Source organism: Ursus arctos, unplaced genomic scaffold (assembly GCF_023065955.2).
Source record: "Ursus arctos isolate Adak ecotype North America unplaced genomic scaffold, UrsArc2.0 scaffold_36, whole genome shotgun sequence".
Taxonomy (NCBI): domain Eukaryota; kingdom Metazoa; phylum Chordata; class Mammalia; order Carnivora; family Ursidae; genus Ursus; species Ursus arctos.
The window spans coordinates 16,105,519-16,123,529 of record NW_026623050.1 but is presented as its reverse complement, the minus strand read 5'-3'; the positions used below and the strand labels follow the sequence as shown (position 1 = coordinate 16,123,529).

At 36.7% G+C, this 18,011-nt stretch overlaps 1 protein-coding gene across 2 annotated transcripts in view; it reads left to right on the top strand.

Annotated features, from left to right (window-relative positions):
• The window catches only part of TRPM7 (transient receptor potential cation channel subfamily M member 7), a 114,811-nt gene extending 105,948 nt beyond the window's left edge, over positions 1 to 8,863 (top strand). For both annotated transcript variants that reach the window (XM_026518467.4, XM_057306333.1), the window contains one exon: positions 7,355 to 8,863. In XM_026518467.4, the coding sequence (XP_026374252.1) occupies positions 7,355 to 7,485 (131 nt within the window). In that variant the 3' untranslated portion in view covers positions 7,486 to 8,863. The remainder of the gene's footprint in view (positions 1 to 7,354) is intronic.
• The last annotated feature ends 9,148 nt before the right edge of the window (positions 8,864 to 18,011 follow it).

The following is an 18,011-nucleotide window of genomic DNA, read 5'->3' as shown; positions in this document are numbered from 1 at the left end:
CTCCATGGAATTTAGTCAACTCTTGAATACTGACAGGATTAACAGGGAGTTATAGGACTGTCATAAATGCTAAATAGAAGAAATAGAACAGATAAGCAAATCACTTAACACAAACTTAAGAGGTCGGGGAATGCTACCTGGGGAACTGACAGATTGCCTAAAATTGAAGGTTAAGTAGACTTACAAGTTAGCCTGGCAGAGTTGGGGAAAGAGTAGTCCATGAAGCAGGAACAGACACATTCTCTCAGGATTGTAATTTCATTTTTATATTTAAAGAATTATAAACTATGATTTAATCTAACTTGTAGCACAAACCAGTGGTTCTCACCCCTTGGTGTGCGTCAGTATACCCTGTGGAACTTGTTAAAAATTACAAGTCCCTGGGACTCACCCTTGAGCTGTATTTTTTAAAGTCCCCGTCATTACGACTAGTAATGCAGTAGGTAGAACCAGACTGCCTGGCTCCAGAAAATACCTGCATTATAGAGGCGTAGTTTTTGTTTGCTTGTTTGTTTGAGGATTAAATGAGTTGGTATTTGCGTAGTACTTAGAACAGTGCCAGGCATATAATAAGCATGTAAATGGAATGTTTTTCAACTTTTTAATTCTTCATTGTGAGTATACAGAAATACCATTAATTTTTATGTTTGTTTTTTGTTGTTGTTGTTGTTTATTGACTTTGTATCCTGCAACCTTTCTAAACTTGCTTAATTCTAGAAGTTTTTGTTTTGTTTTGTAAACTCCCTGAAAATTTCTGTGTATAGATAGTAGAGACAGTTATATTACTTCCTTTCCAACCTATATACCTTTTATTTGTTTTTCTTGACTCTTTGCACTGGCAAGGAATTCCAGTACGATGTTGAATGGGATTAGCAAAAGTACAATCTGCTTTGTTTCTAATCTTAAAGGAAAAGTGTTCAGTCCTTCACCATTAACATGATGTTAGCTTGTAAGGTTTTTGTAGATGCACTTTATTAGGTTGAGGACATTTTCTTCTGCTTGTTTCTTGAAAGTGCTTATCCTGAATGGGTGTTTAATTTTCTCAGATTTTTTTTCGGCATCTATTTATATGGTCATTTGTTTTTTCTTCTTTAATAGGTTAATATTACATTGTATCACATTGATTTTTGAAATGTTGAACCAGTCATACATTCAGGACAAACTACTTTGTCATGATATATTATCATTTTCTATGTGTTGTTGGACTCAGCTCATATTTTGTTGAGGCTTTTTACGTCTGTGTTCATAAATAATATTGGTCTACGTTTGTTTCTCCTTATACTGTCTTTCTTTTCTTTTGGTATCGGGATGATATTGATCTTAAAAATAAGTTAGAAGTTACCACACCTCTTCTGTTTTGGGGAGTAGATTGTATAGAATTGATACTCTCCCCGTTTTAAGTGTTTGATAGAATTGTGTAGTGAAACCATCTCAGTCTAAAATTCTTTGTCAGACTGTTTTAAATAAGTTTAATTTTTTAAGTAGATATAGGACTATTGGGTTTATCCTTTTTTTTAGTGAGTTCCATTCATTTGTTAAAGAAAAAAGATTATTGATTGGAGACCTTTTTTAAAAAAATTATTTATTTATTAACTTATAATGTATTATCTGTTTTGGGGGTATAGGTCTGTGATTCATCAGTCTTACACAATACATAGCACTTACCACAACACGTACCCTCCCCAATGTCCATCATCCAGCCACCCCACCCCTCCACCCCCGCTCCGCTCCAGCAACCCTCAGTTTGTTTCCTTAGATTAAGAGTCTCTTACGGTTTGTCTCCCTCTCTGGTTTTGTCTTACTTCATTTTTTCCTCTCTTCCCCTATGATCCTCTGCCTTGTTTCTCAAATTCCACATATCAGTGAGATCATATGATAATTATCTTTCTCTGGTTGACTTATTTCGCTTAGCATAATACCCGCTAGTTCCATCTATGTTGTTGCAAATGGCAAGATTTCAGTTTTTGTTGGCTGAGTAATATTCCATTGAATATATATACCACATCTTTATCCATTCATCTGTCGATGGTCAACTGGGCTCTTTCCATAGTCTGGCTATTGTGGACATTGTTGCTATTAAACATTGGGGTACAGGTGTCCCTTCGTATTACCACATTTCTATCTTTGGGGGATTTGAGACCTTTTCTAACAAAACACTTACTGCTATAAATTTCTCTTTAAGCATTACACTGACTGCATCCCATAAATTTTGGTATGTTTTACTTTTGGTTTTATTTTTTTTTAAATATTTCTTACTTTTCTTGATCTTATTTTCTTATTTCTCTTTAATGTAGAGATTATTTACAAGTGTCTGTCTTAGTTCTCAAATATATGTGAATTTTCCAGATATCTTTCTGTTGATTTTTTTTGTTTAATTCCATTATAAGAGAGCATACTTTCTATGATTTCATTTTAAAAGTTTTTAACCTTAAAGGATATAGTTTCTCTGTGGATGTTGCATATGCAGTTAAAGAAAACATTATGTTGGATGGAGTATTCTATAAATGCTAATTAAGGAAAGTTTTTTGATATTGTTGTTCAGGTTTTTTATATCCTTGATGTTTTGTCTCCTTGTTCTGTTGATTACTTAGAAAGGAGGCCTTGAAAGTACAGTAGTGGGTTTGTCTGTGTTGCCTTTCAGTTCTGTTAGTTTTTGCTTCATGTGTTTTGAAGTTTTGTCCTTCAGTACATATACCTTTACAGTTGTCATGTCTTCTTGGTGAACTGATTCTTTTTATCGTTACGGAACGTGATGGTTGGTAATTGTCCTTGTTCTGAGAAGTCTACTTTGTCTGATATTAACATAGCTACTCCGGCTATTTTTTGATAAATGGTTTTACAGATATCTTTTCCCATTCTTTTCACCGATACATGGTAATTGTATTTAAAGTTGGTTTCTTTAAAAAAAAAAAAAATGAGTGGGATCCAAGCGTATAGTTGGATCTTAGGTTTAATTTGGTTTTTGGGTTTTTGTTTTTAACTTAACAGTTTCTATTTTTAACTGGTATTTCAGACTTTTTACATTTAATGTCATTATTGACGTGGTTGGATTTAGAACTCGTTTTCTTATTGATGCCTCTGGTTTGTTTTTTTTTGTGTTCCACCCCCCTTTTCTGTTTCAGTATTCTGTTTTATCTCTATGTTTAGTTTTTTAGTGGTTGCTCTTAGTTTTTCTTATCAAGAATATGTGTGTTTTGCTTTCGTTCTTAAAGGATATTTTTACTGTATCTAGAATTTTAGGTTGATACTATTTTCTTTCAGGGTTTAGAAAATGTTTTGTCTCTTGCCTCTGTTACCTCTAATGAAAATTCCAGTCATTTGAATTGTTCTTCCCCTATATGTGATGTGTCATTATAATCTAGCTCCTTAGAAATTTGGATTTTTAGCAGTTTGATTCTGATATGTCTAGTTATAGCTTTCTCTGAGTTTATCTTGGTTCAGGTTTACTTAGCTTCTTGAATTTGCAAATTTATGATTTTTATCAAATTGGGGAGTTTTTAGCTGTTCTTCAGATATTTGTTCTGCATCAGTCTTCTTTCTGGAGCTCCCATAATAAGAATGTTAGACTTTTTGATATTGTTTCCCAGGGACTTGAGTCTCTGATTTTTTTTCCTTAAAAATTATTTTTTATCTGTTGTTTAGATTGGATCATTTCGATTGATCTATCAAGTTCATGGACTCTTTCCTTATTCCTCATTTCTTCATTCTGCTTTTAAGCCCATGCACTGGATTTGTTGTTTTAGTTATATTTTTCAGCCCTATAACTTCCTTTTGGTTCTTTTTAAACTGATTATTTCTCTGCTGAAAACTTGTTTTTCCATTCACCTCAGGTCAGTTTGCCCTATGTCATGGAGTATGGTTATAATAGCTGGTTTAAAGTCTTTGATCGTTCCATCTGAATAATCTTGAGGTTAGCATGTCTTGTCTTTTTCTTTAAGCATCTTTGAGATGTTTCTAGTTCTTTGTATCTCCAGTAATTTAAGCTGGATACTTTGAATATCATGAGATTCTCGGTCTTATTAAAAATAATGTAGAGAGTGTCAGGTTTTTGTTTATTTATGTTAGTAGGCAGTCAGCTCAGTTAAGCTTCCAAGCCCCAGTCTACCTTTTGTAACTGTGATTCCGATGTCAGTCTGGTTTTCAAAGCCTTTGCAGTATTACTCAGATCTCTCTCCCTATGCATCAAACGTAGTCAAGTCTGGGAACTGACTAGAGGTCTGCACCATTGTTTAGTCCTAAGAGCCTATCCTGTGCTGTCTTTCCACATGTGTGCCACTCAAGGGTAAATTTGAGATTTCATACATAAATTTAGGGTGCCCCTCTCCATTTTCTTCCATTCCATGATTTCGTCCATATTTCGTGATTCTCAAAGGCCTCTTTTTGGGCAGAGTGGAGGGGCAGGGGCGGATGGGGTACTCTGATTAGAAAGCCAGGATTGTGTCCTCCCTATACTGTCACACATTGCCTTCACTTGAGTCCATTTCTGATGCTAAGTGTCAAGGAAAATTTTGAATGATAAAGACAGCTATTTTTTAGTTCTTGTGGTCCCAGAGAAGGGTTTTTCTCTTGGAATTGTAGGTGCTTGCTCAGCTGCCACCACCCTGAGTCCCTCTCCATGACTGGGGCTTGTCTTAGGTAATAGCCAGAGGAGCGAAAAGAGAAAAATAAGGAAGAGGGCATTCCTCTCAAGATTCTCCAGCCACAGAGTCCTTCTTCCTGATCTTCTGGCCAGAAAATCCTAGAGCTTTTTCTGTCCATGCTCACTGTATATTTCTGAGATCAAGCTATCTGTAATTCTAAGCCTGGAAATAAGAGGGGGCAGGGAACCCTGGAAACTTACCATCAATCTAGGTCATTCCTCAAGTTTTGATCCCCTTCTTCAATATGTCTGCTCTTACTTTTCAGGAGTCTTAGTGGCTTTGTGTTTATGTAAAGGATTTTTATTTGTAATCTGTGGAAAAGATAGAATTGAATATGCCTAGTCCATTTTAGCCAAAACTAGAACGTAACAGTGGTGAGTTTAACAGGCAGCCCAGATAATATTTTTATTTGGTTATTATATAATATAATAAGTTATATTATTTATAATTATATATAAATTATATATCATTTGGATCCAATGATATTTTAAATATAGCATATCTGTTTTTAAAATTATTAATAGGGGCGCCTGGGTGGCTTAGTCGTTAAGCCTCTGCCTTTGGCTCAGGTCATGGTCCCAGCATTATGGGATCAAGCCCCCCACCCCCCCATCGGGCTCCCAGCGGGAAGTCTGCTTCTCCCTCTCCCACTCCCCCTACTTGTGTTCCCTCTCTCGCTGCCTTGCTCTCTCTGTGTCAAATAAATAAAATCTTTAAAAAAAAAATTATCAATATAATCAGGATTTTATAGCTTGAAAGAGGCCTTAAAAGCAATCCAGTCAAAATCTGTCATTTTCCAGAAGATATCATTAGAGGTCACATGATTTGTCCATGTTAACACCATAAGTTAACGTTTTCAGGACTTGAATTATAATTGGGTTTCTCTCCATTGTTCTTGGTATACTACAGCTACAGATTAATTTGTGTTCTCCAAGGCCATAGTGGCACAGTCTTGAATTCAAAATTTATCAAAACTTACTCATATAAGTAGCAAATATGTATTTAGATCATTGAATACAGGCTATCACTCAAACAGTTCATATTCTGAGTGCTAGTTCTATTTTATATGGAGATGAAGTATATGGGTATATGCAGAACTATGGTTAGTTTTAAGTTAAATTTGATAATTCTGCATTGTTTTCCAATTCTGCAACTATTGTCTATAACTCCCAAAGTGATTTCATACTATCCCATAAAAATGTAATCCAAATACTGATAGCATCAAATTTAACTAAAGACATACTGTCCTTCCTGAATTCCTGTTTCTATATTCAGTTTCCTGCATCTCTACTGGGATACCTTACAGCATCTTTATAAGTAATACGTCCATTCCAGAACTCTTGACTCTCCTTTCCCACCCCTACACTTCCCTATCTCATTAATGTTACGCAGTTGCTCAGGGTCAAAACTTAAAAGCTGGGGGCGCCTGGGCAGCACAGCAGTTAAGCGTCTGCCTTCGGCTCAGGGCGTGATCCCGGCGTTCTGGGATCAAGCCCCACATCAGGCTCCTCTGCTGGAAGCCTGCTTCTTCCTCTCCCACTCCCCCTACTTGTGTTCCCTCTCTCGCTGGCTGTCTCTGTCTCTGTCAAATAAATAAATAAAATCTTTAAAAAAAAAAAAAACTTAAAAGCTGATTGGTTTTTCTTCTCTCACTTTTCATAGCCAATCTGCCAAACTCTGTCTACTCTGATTCTGAAATCTCCCTAGAATTCATCCATTTCTCTTAATCCTCATTGCCACCATTCATTTCCTGTGTTCTTGCCAAATGCCCTTAACACGACTTCAAATGACAATCAGCATAGTCACTTAAATTTGTTTATGTTCCTCCTTGAACACTGCTTAATACCTTACCATAGCTTACATCCCATAGATCAGGGGTCAACAACTTTGCTGTAAAAGGCAAGGTAGTAAAATATTTTAGGCTTTGTGGGCCATATGGCCTATGTCACAGCCACTTGGCTCTACCATTGTAGTGCAGAAATAGACATAGACAACCTGTAAACAAGTAAGCATGGCTCATTCCATTAACACTATTTACAAAAATAGGCAGCAGGTGCGATTTGGCTCACTGACTGTTTTTTGATAACCCTTGGGCCATTAACTGCCACTTGATGCCATTTTCTACTAGGTGCCCCCTCAGTTTACTACATGCGAGCGTGCTGTCTTCTTGCTATTTTTAGGAGGCATCAAGTCCATTTCCTTTTTACAGTTAACCTTCCCTCTACCTAGAACATACTTCCTGGAGCTTTGAGTCATTTCTCAGTATTCAGGGTCTTCACTCAGATATTACCTCCTGTGCCTCTTCTGCCCAGCCTTAAAAGAATCAGCTTATACCATCTTCTGTCTGGCCCTCATCATACTGTTTGCTTCAGAGCACTTGTTACTACACAATTGTGTTGTTTCTCTATTTGTTTTTCTTCATGAGCAAGAATATAAGCTCCATGAGAACAAGGACCTTGTCTGCCTTGATTTTTACTATGTTTCCACTCTTCCATGAGTTATTGACTCATAGTCAGAACATAATACTTACTTGTTGAATGAATGATTTCATTTTTATGTATATAAATTTTGTGACTTTTGGATTTAAAACAACCTGCTAAAATATAGATCTGGCACATTTAGAGGAAAATTGATTTAGAAAATGTTAATTTTTCATTTCTATGAAATACTGACTTTTTTCCTTTTTTTTTTTTTTGTTGGGGGTGTGAATATAGATCTGAAGAGGAATGACTATACACCTGATAAAATGCTGTTTCCTCAGGATGAGCCTTCAGATTTGACTCTTCAGCCTGGAAATTCCACCAAAGAATCAGAATCAACTAATTCTATTCGTCTTATGTTATAATATTACTGAATCATTGGTTTTGCCTACACCTCACAAAAATGTTACCTTGTCATTCTTCCTTCAGGAGGAAACTGTTTGGTAATAGAGAAAAGTGTGTGCAAATGAACATGCTAATTCTGGCACAGTTAAAAGGTCAATATTGTTTTGACCTGATTAAAGTAGTCAGTCAGGAACTCCCTATAGGATACAGCTGGCAGCTGTCAAATTTTAAAGGTAAAGGAAAATTAGTATTTATAACTTTTTAAAGGGCTCTTTTTAGCAGAAGATTTCATTTGACTTTGTTCTGATGAGGGTGATACCCTCTCTCATGTGGTGCAATACCATTAACCAAAGTTAAGTGTCTGTGTGGATTTTATTGGCAGCTGGTTTACTGCCATTCAGCTAGTGAAATGAAGAAATCACCCAGCCTTTTGGTTAAATGGCAGACGTCTTCCTCAGTGTGTTTAGTGTGTTCAGTGGTGATGTCACTAGTTCCCAGCTCATTGCTTGTTGGCCATGGGAAAGGAGATGACTTGTTGTTCTAGATCCATAGGGATACAGGAACCCTGAGCTGAAAACCATTTTCTAAGAGGGACTTTATGAATCAGGATTAGGCTCCATATTTAAAGATGGAGGCAGTTTTTTTTGTTAAATAGAGCCCAAATTGTGCAGAAGTATTAGTTTGTTTTTTTTTTTGTTTGTTTGTTTTGTTTTTAACATTGTTTTATCAAGTCCTTGTTAAGTAGAAGAAAGCCATGGTAGACTGGTATAACCTAAATATATCAGAGGAGAAACCTAACTCACTGTTCAAGAGAAGTTACCTTGTAAAAAAAAGTTAAAGTGCTTTTTTCCTATCTGTATCTATAGTGACAACCTGGAAGCTACGTACTTCTCCAAAGATTTTATTGACCAGTATATCAAATCAGAATGTAAACATAAATTCTTGCATATATTTAAAATTGTGTGTAGGAACATCTGAACATGAGTATTGTTTGTGGTACTTATTTAAGAAATTGAGTTGGATTATCATTATGTGATGTCGGGAGATTGCAATGTAACTTTATACCAATAAAATGTAATTTAACTGCCCCAGATATTGTTGAATACTCAACAACAAGAAAAGCTTTCATCTGACTAAAGTTTTATGCTTTTTTTTTCTCTTTGTTTGTTTCCTAGGTACTAATTTTAATTTTTATTTAGGAAGGAGCAGTGTAAATCTTACTTGTATTCAGTAGTGTATCTCATAGATACAGACAAGGCAAGAAGAGATAAGCTGTTTAAATAGTGTTTAATATTAAAGGGGGGAGAAAGAAAAAGTGTATTAAAGATATTATACTATATACATTTTGTATATCATAAAATCTTTAAAAGAAATTAAATAAATTTATTCTTGTTTACAGATGTTTAGTGAGTTTAATCATTCTGAAAAATTATCTTATGTTTTCAGAGTGTTTTGTTTTTTGTTTGCTTGTTTTCAGAGTATCAGCTTTTTTAAATGAACCATTTTGTACACCTAAGCTGTTTCACTTCCTGTCCTGTATATTGTTCAAAGTGGTCTTGGTTTCCTCCTGTTTCTCTCTTTTTTAAAAGACTTACTTTTAGAGAGAAAGAGTGTGTGTGTGTGTGTGTGTGTGTGTGTGTGTGTGTGCAAGTCAGGGGAGGGGCAGAGGGAGAGAATCTCAAGCAGACTTCCCACTGAGCATGGAGCTCCACGTGGGGCTTGATGCCACGACCCCGAGATCATGACCTGAGCTGAAATCAAGATTTGGATGCTTAACCAACTGAGCCACCCAGGCACCCCTCCCTCTCTCTCTCTTTCTCTTTCTCTTTAAATCTGTTTCTTGTTATGTCAGAATATGAGGATATGGGTTATCACTATGGTTAATTTTATGTTGATTATTTTCACTAGATAATAATAGTAGTGAACATTTATGTAGTACTCAATATATGCCAGGCATTACTCTAAGTACTTAACATAGGTTGACCTTTTAATCCTTAAAACAGTCTTATGAAATAGCTATTATTATCATGTTTTGCCAATTAGAAAATAAAAGCATTAGGGTAAAGTAACTTTCCTAAGATTCTTATAATTAGTACATAGCAGCACTAGGATTCAAACCCACGAAGACTTGCTTTTTTGTACGCTCCTGAGTCTCATGTTATGTTGACTTTCAAGCATAATGATGATTCATTTCGGTACCAGTTCCTGGTTCCTTTTCTGAAATAAATCTACTCCATACCTTTTCTTTGCTAATGCTGGAGAGTAACAGTTTACCTGAAAACCACATCTCTCATTCCAAAGAAGTGTGATCTTTCTTTAGATTACTGAATTTCATCATTATTACTCTGGTCCAAAAGTGTCATTTGCTTAATCTCTTTAACATTTTCTTCTCAGTCTCATCCTGCTCTGTCTTTTTACCAAATTACTTCTTAAAACATCTGCAGATGTTCTCTGATAATATGCCTTTGTCAGTCTGGTTACATATGAGCCATCATTATTTTAAAAGTAATGTATGTTGGTTGTATTGGAACATAAGGTAAAGACTTTATAAAGAAAAATATAAAAATTACCCTCATTTCCCACGCTTAAGTTGAACTATGTTGTTTCATAGTTACATCTCTTTTTACCCGATTAGATTGTAGACTTCGCAGAAGAAAGGACCCTTTAGATTTTTTGCTCCTGTAGCACCCAACACCTTGCATAGTACATAATTTGTGATAGGTACACCATTAAAAAATTTTTTTAGGGGCACCTGGGTGGCACAGTGGTTAAGCGTCTGCCTTCGGCTCAGGGCGTGATCCCGGGGTTCCTGGATCGAGTCCCACATCAGGCTCCTCCGTTATGAGCCTGCTTCTTCCTCTCCCACTCCCCCTGCTTGTGTTCCCTCTCTCGCTGGCTGTCTCTATCTCTGTCAAATAAATAAATAAAAATCTTAAAAAAAAAATTTTTTTTTAATGTGTTTCCACAATACCAAACTTTGTCTTGAGAAAGATCGCAGTGATATATAGTCTTGTGTATTTAAGTGGACAATCAAGGCAAGAGTATCCAATAAATAGCCATTTATCACTCAGATCAAGTAATTACTTGCAGAAAAGGATAAATCTACAGGCAGGGATTTTTGTTATCCTCCTTATTTACCGGATCTGCTCTCATTGTTTCCTGGCTAGATTTCACACTATCTGTATTTGAGGAACCTGGACCCTCAGATCTGTCACAACTAGCGCTTAATTAAATGCTTAGTAATTATGTACTGAAGTGAAAACTCTCAGCCACTGTGTGTCTCTGAAAACTTGGCCTGTGTTACCAACTGAGAGCTGTCTTACTTATTTTTTGTATTTCCCTTAGTGCCTTGCTGGCATGTGTAGTGTAGACTGTAGATGCTCGTAAATACGTGTTGAAGAAGTACCACAGAATATTTCCAATACTAGACCATCTGTGAGCTTTTTCTTAAGTAAAATCCCAAGCTATGGTTTTGAGCCTCTCTGAACTATGTTTCTCTTCTGCACTCTGGAAATTCCTCAAAGCGGAGTTTCTAATTGGGGTCCATGATTCTGCCTTAGTGGTCAGTCAACAGTGCTTTCTTTCATGTGCTGTCCCACGCCACATGTCTCCCTCTCCTTTACTGTTTTTTTTCCTGGGATTTCTATGTCTGCATCAATGGAACTTCTCTTTCATTTTAATTTTAAATGCCTTAGTATATGTTTCTGAAATATAAGAACTGTGATATTTTCACACCTTAAAAAGTAAGCTTCATAATATCAGAAAGTGTCATTCTCCAAAAAAAAATTTTTTTTTTTTTTTTACAATTTAGTTCAGTCAGGACCCAGCTGAGATTTATTATACATTGCAGTTGCTTGATTTGTCTTTAAAGTTTCAATATATAAGCTTCCCCTGACATTCTCCACCACCACCACCACCTAGTTTATTTTTTAAAGAACCCAATCATTATTCTAAAAAGTTCCCCACATTCGGGGTTTTGCTGATTATTTCCGTTAGGTGCCATCTTACATGTTTGTGTTTCTTGAATATATCGTAAACTGTTAGGTTTAGAGGCTTGGTCAAGATTGAATTTTTGGCAAGAATGTGTCATCGATGGTGGTGTATCCTCCCGTTAGGAAACACAGTGTTGGTTGTCTTTTTGATGGGCATTAACTAGATCTATTAATTAGGTCAGTTTTTCTTGAAATGGACCACAAACCCTGAGGGTCCCCAGGGTACTTTCAGGGGGCCCACAAGGTCAGACTTCTATAATTTGGGATGCCTGGGTGGCTCAGTTGGTTAAGCATCTGCCTTTGGCTCAGGTAATAATCCCAGGGTCCTGGGATCGAGTCCCACATCAGGCTCCTTGCTCAGCAGGGAGCCTGCTTCTCCCTCTGCGTGCTTCTCCCTCTCTGTGACAGATAAAAATCTTAAAAAAATAAAAATAAAATAAAATATAATCTGATTGAGAGGGATGGGGCAGGATGGAGTGAAAGTGGGGATAGGGGAAGCTACTTTGAAAAAAAAAGTCGAAGATATTATTTGCTTTTTTCACTGTATGGAAAGTTTTACTGATGAGGCACAATTATTGATGGGTAAAACTGCGGTATCTTAGCACAAGTCAAAGCAATAGCATCTAAGTGTACCAGTGGTCATATTCTTCACCTTCACACCACAGTTTTAAAAAAAATGTATTTGGTAGGGGACCCTGGCTGGCTCACTTGGTGGAGCATGAGACTCTTGGTCTCCAGGTTGTGAATTCGAGCCCCATGTTGGGTGTAGAGATTAATTAAAAATAAAATCTGCAAAAAATAAAATGTCTTTGAGCTAACAATTTAATTTTTAATAAATCTTGACCCTCGTATACATGTCTAATATCTGTGGAACAAAATGAGAAATACAAAACATAAAACTTCTGCTACATAGTGCAGTGCAATGATGGTTTCAAGGAAAAGCGCTTTAACGTGAAAATGAACAAGTTACTTTTTTCATTGTACATCATTTCTACTTTGAAAGAGTGACTGGCAAACAAACCAGGGTTATTCAGACTTGAGGATTTGGCCAAAGAGTGATAATACTTGTTAATGCTAAAATTTATGATTTTAAGAGAAAATTTGAATTTGGGGAAAACTTGCCTATGAACACCAGTAACATGACAGCTTCCCAGTACTTACTAATGAAATCAGTGTTGATTTAACAATGGTTATTTTTGATAGTGTATAATGAAATGTGTCAACATTTAGAAATCTGCATAACCAGTATTTCCAAATGACCTGTACATGGTATTATAAAGTGATGCATGAATAAAAGATCTGGCAGAGCATGAAAAGTTTATGAGATTTCAGATTCTGTACTGCAGTTGACCTTTGGGAAACTACCACTTGTCCAATTTTTTTGGTCTTAAATAAGAATATCCACAATTACCTGAAAAGGCTATTAAATACTCGTCCCCATAGTGAACTACAGTAATCAAGACAATGTGTTACAACATATAAATCGATAATTTATGGTAAATTGATTTTTGACAAGGGTGCCAAAACAATGGGGAAAGAATCGTCTTTTCAATAAATTGTGCCGGGACAACTAGATATCCATATGCAAAAGAATGATGTTGAGCCCCTGCCTCACACCATATACAAAAATTAACTCGAAGTGGATCAAAAACTTAAACATAAGAGCCAAAATCATAAAACTCTTAGAAGAAAATCTAGAAGTAAACCTTTGTGTTCTTGGAGTAGGCCATGGTTTCTTAGATATGACATCAACAGCAAAAGTAACCAAAGAAAACAGTAAAATTGAACTTAATAAAAATTTTAAAATTTGTGCTTTGAAGTACACTATCAGGGCGCCTGGGTGGCATAGGTGGTTAAGTGTCTGCCTTCAGCTCAGGTCATGATCCCAGAGCCCCAGGATCAAGCCCCACATTGGGCTCCCTGCTTAGCTGGGAGTCTGCTTCTCCCTATACCCCTCCCCCTGTAAATGCCCCCCCAAATATAAAACAATTACTTCTTTAAAGTACACTGTCAACAACAAAAAGACAAGACAGGATGGGAGAAAATTTTTGCAAGTAGTATATCTGATAAAGGACTTGTATAAAGAGCTTAATTAAATAGTAAAGAGACATCCCAGTTTAAAACTGGGCAAAGGATGTGAATAGACATTTCTCCAAAGATACGTGAGTGGTCAATAAACATGAAAAGAGTCTCTACATCATTAGCCATCAGGGACATTCAAATCAAAACTATAATAAAATGCCACTTCATACCCCCTGGGATGGCTAGAATGAAAAAGATGACAGCAGGTGTTGGCAAGGATATGGAGAAATTGGAATGCTCATACATTGCTGGTGCGATTTAAGTAGTGTCACCACTCTGGAAAACAGTTTGGCAGTTTTTCAAAAGTTTAACCTGAGAGTCCATATGACAGCAATTTTTCCCCCACGTATATACCCAAGAAAATGAAAATATGCCTATACAAAACCTTGTACTTGAATGTTCATAGCAGCATTATTGATAATAACCAAAAAATGGAAACAACCCAAAAGTAAAATATAAATCTATACAATAGAATATTATCTGGCAATAAGAATGTAGTACTGGTAAGTCCTACATCTAAGGGTCTTTTGATTCTGTAGCTACTGTGTACGCACTGCAATGCAAAACGGAACTGGATAGACTTGGACTCTCCTTCCTGCTCTGCCCCTTATTCATGAGTAACCAGCTAATTGAGCAAGCCTCTCTCATAATACTGATCTCACATTGTTGCAAAGGTGGAGGGAGTTAAGTACTTAACACATAAATGTACTCAAATAATAGGTTTCTTCGTGCTGCCTTTCCTTGGGAATTCCAGTGAAGAGAGGAGGACATGATGGAGAATAGAGAACATACTGAGAGTGATTTTTCACTCTACAAAGAACTTATCACCTTGTAGCTTCTGTGAGTATAGTTGAAATATGAGCACATGCTTATGAGATACGTGCATGTGTATAATTTGCATCCAAGTGCTTAAGTCTGTTCCATCTTCATCTCTTGAAGGCACTTTTAGGATTCACTTTAAGAATGAAATTAGAAAAAAGGATGTAAAAGGTAGCTGTGAGGGGCGTCTGGGTGGCTCAGCTGGTTAAGCATCTGCCTTCGGCTCAGGTCATGATCCCGGGGTCCTGGGATCAAATCCTGTGTCGGGCTCCTTGCTCATCGAGGAGCCTGCTTTTCCCTCTGCCTCTTCCTGCCACTACCCCTGCTTGTGCACGCTCTCTCTCTCTCTCTCTCTGACAAATAAATAAAATCTTAAAAAAGTAGCTGTGAGCACAAATGTAAAGCTAAAACATCAAGATAATTCAAAATAAAGTAACCATACGAGTGCTCAATCATAACACACATAAGAAAGTCAAAACAATGGGAAATATTTGGCAAGAGTTTGAAAGCACAGAATAAATCCAGGTGATCAATAGATTGTAAAAGCTATATGAAGGCAAAGACTTGTGTTTTATTCTGTTAAACATCAAGCACAGTGACTGGCATGAAGTAGATGCACAATCAGTATTTTTTGGATTAATGAATGAGATGCAACAACTATTTAATGCAAGACCTAGAAAGGAGGAAATAAAAGTTACTTACTTCATGCCACAGTTTGCTAACTCTGCAAATAAACAGCAAAAATAACAATAATAATGAGTTCACAAAAGAAAAAAAATCAGATTGACAAAAGAATTCTCACCTGTCCTATGGTATCCAGGAGGTAGGAAAGCAGTATAATTAGGAGAAAGGGAGGACTTTGAACTGAGCCACGTGATGGCGTTCCCAGAAAGTTCACCATTTCCTTGGAGAATGTCAATCAAGGATATACTCAAGCAAAAAGAAACATAAGATCTAAATAGGAAGACACGAGATAAAAGAGGCAAGCAAATATTCATAAAATATACAAATTCAAATACTTGCTGGCAAATATTATTACGTGGTATAAAATTTTAAACTAAACTAGAATAAAATGTTTTTAAACATTAAAAGAAGATTCAGGGGAAGATGGTAGTTAAGCACACTAATGGTCTCATCTATTTGGGCAAAGTTACAGATATTAATTGATCAAAAAGTACTTTTAAGTATGAGTAACCCTTGCTATCCTGACTCATTATGTGATCTCAAGGAACTAAATAAATTCTCACGCATAGTCTTTACAAGCCATCAAGACCTTAAAGACCAAATAGATTGGCATAATAATGGTATCCCTTGCTACTGAAACTTTGGACCCAAATAGATTAAGGTAACAAGGGCTACTTGTATATTTTTTGAAATATTTAAAGGAAACAATCCAAGAATATAAAAACAATGTACAACTTTTAGACAAGAATCTGAGGGGAGGGGAGGTTTTAAAAAAGTAATCCACCATAGAAAGAAGCAAAAAACAGAAAGAGCCAGATTCTTTTCTTCCTTTATCCGTTCACAATGTGGTTTAACTGGTTGAGACCAGTTTAAGGGGGCCTCTGATTGTTGCTAAGCAGCAGTGATCTAGTATGAGGGGTCAGGCAAGCAGGGTGAGGATGAGGTGTGTGTAGTGTAATTGGTGGGGGGCGGGGCGGCAGCAGCAGCAGGAGATCAGTTCCACCCAGAGGGTTGATCAAAAGGAAACATCTGAAGATAACAGGAGGTTGTGACTCTGTATTAGTGTGAGTACATCTAGCTTCTAGATCTTGGCTTCTGAATACTATTCTCTAAAAGGAACCAGGGCTCTTAGAGAAATGACTTAACTTCAGGATTGGGGCAGGTAAGTGTAGAAGACCTTACTTCGCCCAAAGTAAGAAAGTGCTGAAAGAATGATGGGGACATGTCAAACAGGTACAGAAAACATCTTGCAGAGCCCCTCTGCTGGCTAATCTTGAGACAGTTGTACATCAAAAATAAATAATGTTAACAGATTATAATCCATTGAATAAAGTAGGAATTCATGAGTCCACATTGATTAAAAGAATAAATGAATGGGGAAAAGGAAAAAATTAAAAAAAAAAACACTTCTTAGGGTAGATTACCAGTTGATGAATTTAGTTGGAATAATGGCATTAGAAAAATCACCATTTGGCAACCACCATAGTTATAACTAATCCAGCCAAGCAACATCAATGAATTTTAAAACTAGCATGTGAAAGTTTGACAAGGAACAGATCATTGACATTGTCTCAAAGTTCTCCCTACAGAATACTGATTACAGAAACAGTAATACAGTAGAGAAACCTGGCAGACTCCACTTTTTTTTGAGTGATTGCAGTTAACATTAGTGTTGGAACAATTCGAGATTGTGTAATACCTGGGACAATGCAGTCAGAAGGACACAGCATTCCTTCTGTGATACTCTTACTAGAAATGCGTAGTGTGAATCTCAGCATGAATGAACATCAGACAAATTGAGTGATATTCTTCAAAATAACTAGCCAGTAGTTTTCAAAAGTGTCAAGTTCTTGAAAGTAAAGGAGATGCGTAAGAACTGTTTCAGGATGAAGGACCCTAAAAAGATATGACAACTGAATGCAACATGGGATTCCAGCTAAGCCATGCCTGGACTCCGACCTATAGAAACTATGAGAGTCATCGTGTGTTGCTTTAAAACCACTGAGTCTGTAATAATTTGTTACACAGCACTGAACACTACTACATAGGTCGTTTTACTCATGAACATACATACAAAACTCTTGAACAAAAGATTAACAAATAGAAAGCACCGATTCATGAAAATGATACCACATCACTAACAACATAAGTTTATCTAAGGAATAGAAGAGTGGTTTAATAGGTGACCGTCATCAATGATTAACCACAACAACAGACTTAAGAAGAAAAACCTCATGATTGCCTCAAAAGATACAGAAAAACCTGATCACACTCAGTGTCTGTTATGATTACAACTCTCAAAAGAACTATGCCTTTAGGGGCGCCTGGGTGGCTTGGTTGGTTAAGCGGACAGCTCTTGATTTCCACTCAGGTCGTGATCTCAGGGTCTCGACATCAAGCCCCACATCAGGCCCCGTGCAGGTGTGGAGCCTGCTTAAGATTCTCTCTCTTTGCCCCACCCCACTCTCTCTCTCTCTCCCTTTTTCTCCCTCTGCCCCTCCCCCTCTCTTTCACTCTCTCTCTCTGTCCCTCCCCATCTAAAGAACCAGCAGCAGCAACAACAACAACAACAAAATTATGACTTTAGCAAACATGACACTTACTGGTGAATTATTCAAAGCTTTCCCTCTTAGCTCGGGAGTGAGCTAAGGATGACTACTAACCCCACTTCTATTCAACATTTTACTGGAGGTGCTAGCTAGTTCAAAGGGTAAGAAATAAAAAGCTGAGAATTGGAAAGGAAAAAATAAGACTGATTATTTTTGCAGGTGACTTGACGGTTTGTAGAAAATCCAAAGAACCTATATAAAAATTAGACTTTGAGTTTAGAAAGGTCCCTGAATATAGTATCAACCTATGAGTATGAGTTGTGTTTTTACCTAAAAGCATTATCAATCATAAAATGAAATTTTAACAAGTCTCCACTGATGAGGAGAAACTGAAGTATTTGGGAGAAGTTCACTCACCGT